Genomic DNA, 8,366 nt, shown 5'->3' with positions numbered 1-8,366 from the left:
CCAAATGTCCTGGTAAGGAGGCAGGTTGGGAGGGGGTCAAACAAACACAGGGCTTTCACCCAGGAGACCAGGGTTCATGTCCTGTTTGAAAGTCCCATGGCTGTCTGACGGTAAGGTAAGTCAGTGAAAATATTCTAGGGATGGCATACACTTAAAAGGGATACTGCTGATTTTAAACCAGCTCTGTCTCATGGCAGTGTGTGTAGATGAAAGGCTTCCCTCCGTGGCTCCAGCTATCAGTTTGTTACTCTAAAGTTTTTTTCTCAGACACAGTGTGATACTGATTGTGCAGATGAATTTAAATCATAGCCATTGTATGTGGTTATTATATTACGGCTATGAACCAATCAGATTGCTTGATTTGAGCTAACTGTTTTATAATACATATTACCCCACACAATCAATATTCCACTTAACCCCTTTACCACAATTCTAATAATATTTCCTATTCACAGAATATTCCAGAGATTTTATATATTTTACCTCCTTCAGTACATTCAACCTACATTCAATCTCCTTTTGACCATGAACATATCTGTTGCATCAGCCTGCTGCACACTATCAGTCTACATATCCAGCAATGAATCAACACTTAGGACTGAGTCACACCCGTGTTACATGTGAAGCAACATTTAGCAGAGGAGGTCTGACAGAGCTCCACCCCTCGCCTGACTCACACGAGGCAAACAAGGAAACAGTTTCTTCTTCCTCCTCACTAAAGAGCGACACAGACGGAAAAACAGAGGATCAGCTTCACCTTCAGACCAAACTACCAACTTCCTCTGAGTGAGTTCAGCTACAGGAGAGAAACCTGGAAAACTACAACACTGCTGCTTCAACCTGCTGACTCTCCACACACTGAAGGTGAGTTGGACTAAAAACTGTGAAGTTAGTAGAGGAGGGAGGGGAGCCTTGACACACAGTTTGCAGTTTGCAGTTCTTTAACCCTCTGGTGTCTGAGAGTGTTTTCAGACACACTGTTGTCAATTTGAACGAATCTAAGCAGTATCATGTATCTGTTTTGTATTCAGCACTAGTTCAGCTACAATAATATATAAGTGGCATGTATTTCATGATTTTACTTTAATTAAATAACAAATAAACAAGTTGTAAAAAGTATTTTTTTGAAGTGTGCTGGAATTTGTGAAAAAACATTACCTTACCCATTTTGACGAACTGTTTAGGTCACTAGAGGTTTGATAGATTGTGTGAAGTATTAGGTATGTATAAAGCACAACTTTCATCTGCTCCATTATTTAATACAACCAATTTCCAATCTAAACATATGTATGTCCTATTGTTTTGTGACAAATGGTTAGCAGTGAGTGGTAATGGCTCTTTCCACTGTATATGCAAAACGGATGTTCAAAGGTCACTTCCCCCCACCTCCACACACCCTTTTTTGAAGGAGAATGCAAAGTGTATAGATATGTACACATATACAAAGAGTGAAGTTATTTTGTTGCATTTATTTGAAGCACCACACAATTTACAGTATATACAGACTATGACTGGACCTCCAGAATTAAATAGAAGTATAAGAATAACAGTCCTTTTGTATAAGTTTAAGAATAAGTTTGTATACACAACAAGGTATGTCGCAACTATACAGCATGTTGTTATGGCTGAATAAATCAACCAATTATACAGCAGTGGAATATGTACACTTATATTTGTAGATTTATATTTCACGTCTATTGAACAGGAAGAGTTGCACATAAGAGATAAATATAATAATGCTACATTTTATTCTACACTGTCTGTTTCAACCCGTTCTCATTCCGAACTCGTAAAATACGGATGTTTGGACAGTGGCTGTCAGCGTCTGATGCGACGTAAAAGGTGTCTTTCAGCGTGTTTGTGTAACGCACCGGGGAGAGCAGCAGTTAGATAGGATTTAGCGAGTAGTAGCCTATGTAAGGGCGAATTTCCGCATAAGAAGGTTGGGTGGTTCAAACACAGTACTTTCACCCAGGAGAGCGGAGTTTGCGTCCCGTTTGCTATAGTTGCTTTTTTCTTTCCTCCCGCGTATCACAGAACCGTACACCCACCCACGACCCTTTCCTAAACCCAACCATCCCATTCTTCCCACGTGTCACAGAACCGTACGCCCACCCACGACCCTTTCCTAAACCCAACCGTCCCGTAGTTCCCGCGTGTCACGGAACCATAAGCCCACCCACGACCTTTTCCTTAACATAACTGCGTCAAAAGGGACAGCAATAGTCCCAACCAAGTGCGTTTACTTATAGCGCTAAAGGGACGGCAATAGTCCCGACCAAGCGCGTTTACTTATAGCGCTAAAGGGACGTCAATAGTCCCGACCAAGCGCGTTTACTTATAGCGCTAAAGGGACGGCAATAGTCCCGACCAAGCGCGTTTACTTATAGCGCTAAAGGGACGACAATAGTCCCGACCAAGCGCGTTTACTTATAGCGCTAAAGGGACGACAATAGTCCCGACCAAGCACGTTTACTTATAGCTCTAAAGGGACGGCAATAGTCCCGACCAAGCGCGTTTACTTATAGCTCTAAAGGGACGGCAATAGTCCCGACCAAGCGTGTTTACTTATAGCGCTAAAGGGACGGCAATAGTCCCAACCAAGTGCGTTTACTTATAGCGCTAAAGGGACGGCAATAGTCCCGACCAAGCGCGTTTACTTATAGCGCTAAAGGGACGTCAATAGTCCCGATCAAGCGAGTTTACTTAAAGCGCTAAAGGAGACTTTTAGCGTCAATAAGAACGACAAAAGCACCTGACCAAGCGTCCATATTTCACGAGATGAGTGTGAGAACGTGTTGTCTGTTTTTACTTAGCCCAGTTGGGTTTCCTGTAATCTATATCCACGACCTTCCACTTCCGGGATTGCCCTGGTGCTGCTGGAAATTCCGCCGTATGTCGGCCGGATGTCCGTCCCCTTCCTCTGTCTTTGTGTTGGCGTTGTAAACTCCGGTGGATTTGTGAGGACTATGGTTAACTGCTCCTCAAATCTCTGCAGGGTAAATCCAGACAGGTAGCTAGACTATCTGTCCAATCTGAGTTTTCTGAGGCACAACTAAAACTACTTTTGAACATGCACATGTTCCACCAAAACAAGTTCCTTCCTGAGGCTATTTAGCAGAGGTACCATGGTTCCGTCCGGAGCTTAGCACCTTCCAAGACGATTGTGATTGGTTTAAAGAAATGCCAATAAACCAGAGTACGTTTTTCTCCCATCTAGGAATGCTGTGTGGACTATCCAGACTCTCCTCCTGTGGCCGAGGATCAACACACATTAGGCTACGACATTTCCTTAAGAAGCATGCAAAACATTTCTACCAAATTATGGCCATAAGTAATATTTACACTTACTCTAGTTGGTCTTCAGCTGGATCAAGTCATTGTTCAAAATGAGACCGCTCATCATCAATGTCACAGTCCTCAGGTTTTGATGAGCTGCTGAAAGTTTTGTCGCTGTCCAGAATCATCTGAAGCACATCCTGTATGTTATACCGATGTGCCATCTTCTTTAGAGTTGGTTTCCCCCTCCGTGCGGTTCGTTGGCAATATCACTCCGATGTGCACCAAAAGCGGACCAAACTGTGTACTGCGCGGCTCCAACTCTGCTGTGACTAAATCATGTGGAAGGTTTTATGTAAATTTTTATCTAATTCACATAATAATAATAATTTAAAAAAAAAACATTATTTGACAGTTGACACATTAGAAAGTTTAACTTATGGTTTCTGTCAATATTTCTGTCAATATTTCTTTCAAGCTTGAGTGATCAATAATCGTTAATTATTAAGCTAATAATCTAAATAAATAAATGACGCATAAGCCACATAAACCTAAGCTCCGGACGCATTTCTTTAAACCAATCACAGTCGTCTTGGGCGGGGCTAAGCTCCGGACGCAGCGATGGTGGCTCTGCAAAATAGTCTCAGGAAGGAACTGGTTCTGGTGGAACATTTGCACCCCGCAAAAGAAAACTCCTCATATAATATTAAATGAAGTTAACTGTTTATACAAGTTAATGTTTTTAATTAGCTGATAAATGGTTAAACCTCATTGGCTCTTACCAGTGTATATCTGTGTGTACTTCATCCACTGCAATCCCACCAATTGGTCCCAATATGTCCCAGTTAGAGAGGAAATGCCGTAAACATATTCTTAGTAAATCTTTACAATCATTACCAGAAAGAACAAAGCAGGCCTGCCTTGTTGCACCATCCACATCTTCTATAGCTTGCTAGCTCGAGGTTTATTCTTGTTTCCTGAAAAGAAAGGAGTTTCAGAACGGCAACACAAAGGCGAAAGATGAGGGACATCCGGCGCATCAACCATGCACCATGTACCGGATGTCAGGCAATTATCCTGGAAATGTACTTCCATTGATTTAGACTATGACTGACTGTACTTTCTGTCTGCTGTGCTTTCAGCTTCACTCAGAGACAAATGGCTTCCAGATCAGAGGAGGATCTCTGCTGTCCGATCTGTCATGAAGTCTTTAGAGATCCTGTTGTTCTGTCATGTAGCCACAGCTTCTGTAAAGACTGTCTGCAGAGCTGGTGGACAGAGAAACCAACACAGGAGTGTCCGGTGTGTAAGAAAAGATCTTTGTATGAACCACCTTGTAACCTGGTGTTGAAGAATCTGTGTGAGAGTTTCTTAATGGAGAGAGATCAGAGAGTTTCAGAGACTCTCTGCAGTCTGCACTCTGAGAAACTCAAACTCTTCTGTCTGGACCATCAGCAGCCAGTTTGTGTCATCTGCAGAGATTCAGAAAAACACTCCAACCACAGATTCAGACCCATCGATGAAGCTGCACGACAACACAAGAAGAAACTTCAGGAAACTTTGGAGCCCTTAAAGGAGAAGTTAAAGGTTTTTGTACAAGTTAAAGTGAAGTTTGCTCAAACGGCAAAACACATGAAGGTCCAGGCCCGTCGCACAGAGACGCAGATTAAGGATCAGTTTAAGAAGCTTCACCAGTTTCTAGAAGAGGAAGAGGAGGTCAGGATGGCTGCACTGAGGGAAGAAGAGGAGCAGAAGAGTCAGAGGATGAAGGAGAAGATGAAGACTCTGAGCAGAGAGATAGCAGCTCTTTCAGACACAGTCAGAGCCACAGAGGAGCAGCTGAGAGCTGAAGACGTCTCATTCCTGATCAACTACAAGGCTGCAGTGGAAAGAGTCCAGCAGCGCCCCCTGCTGGATGATCCACAGCTGCTCTCAGGAGCTCTGATAGACGAGGCCAAACACCTGGGCAACCTGAGCTTCAACATCTGGAACGAGATGAAGGACATGGTCTCCTACACTCCTCTGGTTCTGGACCCAAACACTGCTCATCCAAATCTCATCCTGTCTGAAGATCTGACCAGTGTGAGACGAGGAGGAGAGAAACAGCAGCTTCCTGATAATCCAGAGAGGATTGATAAAAACTGCACTGTCCTGGGCTCTGAGGGCTTTAACTCAGGGACTCATAGCTGGGATGTCGAGGTTGGAGACAGTGCAGGCTGGGCACTGGGTGTATTAGCAGCTTCTGTCCAGAGGAAGGGATACATACTGTCTGGATTATGGAACATAATGTTCGATGAAGGTGAATACTCAGCATGGTCACCACCAGGTCCAATCACTGATCTTAAAGTAAAGAAGAAGCTCCAGAGGATCCGAGTGACTCTGGACTGGAACAGAGGAAAGCTGTCGTTCTATGATCTTGATACTAACACACATATACACACCTTCACACACATTTTCACTGAGAGAATGTTTCCATTAATTGACACTGATGACAAAGTGAATATATTACCAGTGAAGGTCTGATAGTCTTTAGTCGGAAGATGGTGATCCGTAAACAACTCTTTACTTCCCTTAGAGTGAACATGTATCCATCTATTTATTTAGATTTCTATTCTATTCTATTTATTTAGCAAAACTGTATTGGTCCGTGTGCAGCAGCAGTAAACATTAACCGCTACCTAAAGGTAAAGAAAATAGAAGCAGAATAATCAGTCTGGGTATTGTTGCTTAGGGTTCAATGAAGGAAAATAATCAGCAGGGTCATCATTAGATACAGAAACTGTTCTCAGAGTAAAGAAGCTCCAGAGGATCAGAGTGACTCTGGACTGGAATAGAGAAAAGCTGTTGTTCTCTGATCTTGATACTAACACACACATACACACCTTCACTGAGAGGATGTTTCCATACTTTGACAATGAGGATAAAGTCTCAATGAAGATATTATCATGGAACAAGTCCAATAGTGTTTAGTCTGAAGATGGTTAGGGGTGTCACGATTCTCCAAATCCACGATTCGATTTGACTTTCGATTTAATGGCAGTGGGTACTTTTAAACAACAATTTGAGTTTCTCTGAGTTTACAAGGCACACTTGAGTTAGTTTAACAAGGTGCACAGGAATGCACCATGTAGCCCTGTCGGTGCTCTCATGCCTTACTTTCATTGTTTGTAAAAAAAGATTGCTGGACTAAACTTTAACAGATGATATCCATATGTACAGTATACATGTATGAATGTCTATATGCAAGCCTGCAGAAGTGTTAAGCTTGATGTATGCTGCGGAGTTAAATCTATGTCGTTGCTACGTACATAGGTACGTGGAGATACCGACCCTACGCCGTAGCCTGACGTGCACCTCTCGAAAAATGTACCTACACGTCACGGCGACGCACAAGTCGCTCGGCCGTGGCTAGCATTGCATTTCCCCCCGACTCATTTCCTGGTTCTCCTTCTCCATAAACAACATGAAATCAAGGAGAGGGTTAACTTTTCCTGCTACAGATTTCCCACCGTGGTCAGAAAGAACAGTGGAGACACTTTGTGGGCCCTATTTTAATGATCTAAGCGCACGGCGTGAAGCACCTGGCGCAGGTGCGTTTAGGGCGTGTCCAAATCCACTTTTGCTAGTTTAATGGCGGTTTAAGGGTTGTATTTAGTATCTTCATTAATTCATAGGTGTGTTTTGGGCGTAACATGCAATAAACCAATCAGAGTGTCATCTCCCATTCCCTTTAAAAGCCAGGCGCATTTGGACCTTGGAGTATTGCTGTTATGATGGAGGATTTGCACCGTAATATTTTTATTTGTAATCTTTTGCATGTGTGTGTGCTGCTGTGCGTCCCTGTGTGTGTGTGTGTGTGTGTGTGTGTGTGTGTGTGTGTGTGTAACAAGCATAGTGTGCCTAGGAGCATTTTACTAAATTGCTGTTAAAATAACAATGAAATGCTGCGTTATTGACTTCAGACCAGGTTTTTGTTGATCACTTCCTGCTGCCTCAAGATAGCAATACGCCCAGAATGCACCTGAACACACCTCCCTGTAAGACCAGCACGCCCATGGGCCACAGATGGGTGCAGGTGCATTTGCTATTTAAACGATGTCGGCGCTGGACGGGAAACTGATGACTGCCTCTGTCTTAAACTAGCAAAGACACTTGCGTCTGGCTTTGCGCTGCACTGCGCTGGGTGCGAGATAGGGCCCTGTTTCTCTCACTATGACTCTAGAGTCGCTACTCACTCCGAAGATAATTGCCGTCTCTCTCTCACTTTCTCCTTCACTCTATCACCCACTCCCCCCACACACACACACATGCCAGCTCGACACACACACCAACGCACAAATATAAACTTCAGGCCCCTTACGTAGGCTACAGTGAAAGCTCTGCGTGGAGCCTCCGCAGAACCATAAATCAAGCTTTAGGCTTCTCTCTGTGTCAAAGTGTAAATAAGGACACAGAGCCGAGATCATTCTGCTTTCTGCCTCTTCATCGGATCACATCACAAGACGGAGATTGTAGTTGTTCATCATCACAAAAAGGACTTCAAGGATTTCTAATCATCAGTAGCCATTTCAAACAACTGGTGTTCATCCGTAGCCATCTTGCAATGTTTACTAATGACATGGACGTTTGCAGCACTGTTGTCATCTGTTTAGCTCGCCTCTGGCCCGCCTATATCAGATACACCGATATGATTGGTGCAGCTTGGCTACAAGGGCATAGTTGAATGCCAGAGTGACTCGCTGAGCAAATTACAATGGTGCTCTCGCCAGAACTCTGGATTTCCAGGGTAGATCATGGGAGGATTTGAGCACAAAAAGGATTAACCACTTACCCAGGTGATAGACGATCACAATTTGGATTTTGCTCACACTGCTAACAATGGACTGGACACTTTGAGACATATTGCTAACCTTGGATGGGTTGTGACTTTTCCCTCTTCCAAATCAGATAGTTATTGATTAAAGTCTCAGCTCTTTAGTGGTTGATTTTGGAATAGTTTAACAGATGAAGATTTTATTGAATGATTTAAATTTGAGTTAAGTTGTATGGTCTTGCTGAAGCATCTTGCAATAAATATTTAAACTATA

The 8,366-nt window shown here is 43.2% G+C and overlaps 1 protein-coding gene across 4 annotated transcripts; it reads left to right on the top strand.

The window, feature by feature from the left end:
- On the top strand, nucleotides 1–8,366 carry LOC144517405 (nuclear factor 7, brain-like). 4 transcript variants are annotated; one of them, XM_078249504.1, is made up of 3 exons: nucleotides 1–110; nucleotides 722–864; nucleotides 4,422–8,366. In XM_078249504.1, exon 3 carries the CDS (start codon nucleotides 4,438–4,440, stop codon nucleotides 5,800–5,802), a length of 1,365 nt encoding a protein of 454 aa, XP_078105630.1. In that variant the 5' UTR covers nucleotides 1–110; nucleotides 722–864; nucleotides 4,422–4,437; the 3' UTR covers nucleotides 5,803–8,366. The 4 variants fall into 4 exon arrangements, with proteins under 4 accessions (XP_078105630.1, XP_078105628.1, XP_078105627.1 ...); XM_078249502.1 differs by having other exon boundaries at nucleotides 1–115; XM_078249501.1 differs by having other exon boundaries at nucleotides 1–115; nucleotides 548–864.

Source organism: Sander vitreus, chromosome 4 (genome assembly GCF_031162955.1).
Source record: "Sander vitreus isolate 19-12246 chromosome 4, sanVit1, whole genome shotgun sequence".
Classification (NCBI taxonomy): Eukaryota; Metazoa; Chordata; class Actinopteri; order Perciformes; family Percidae; genus Sander; species Sander vitreus.
The sequence above is the reverse complement of the archived record's forward strand: the minus strand, read 5'-3'. Positions and strand labels throughout refer to the sequence as shown.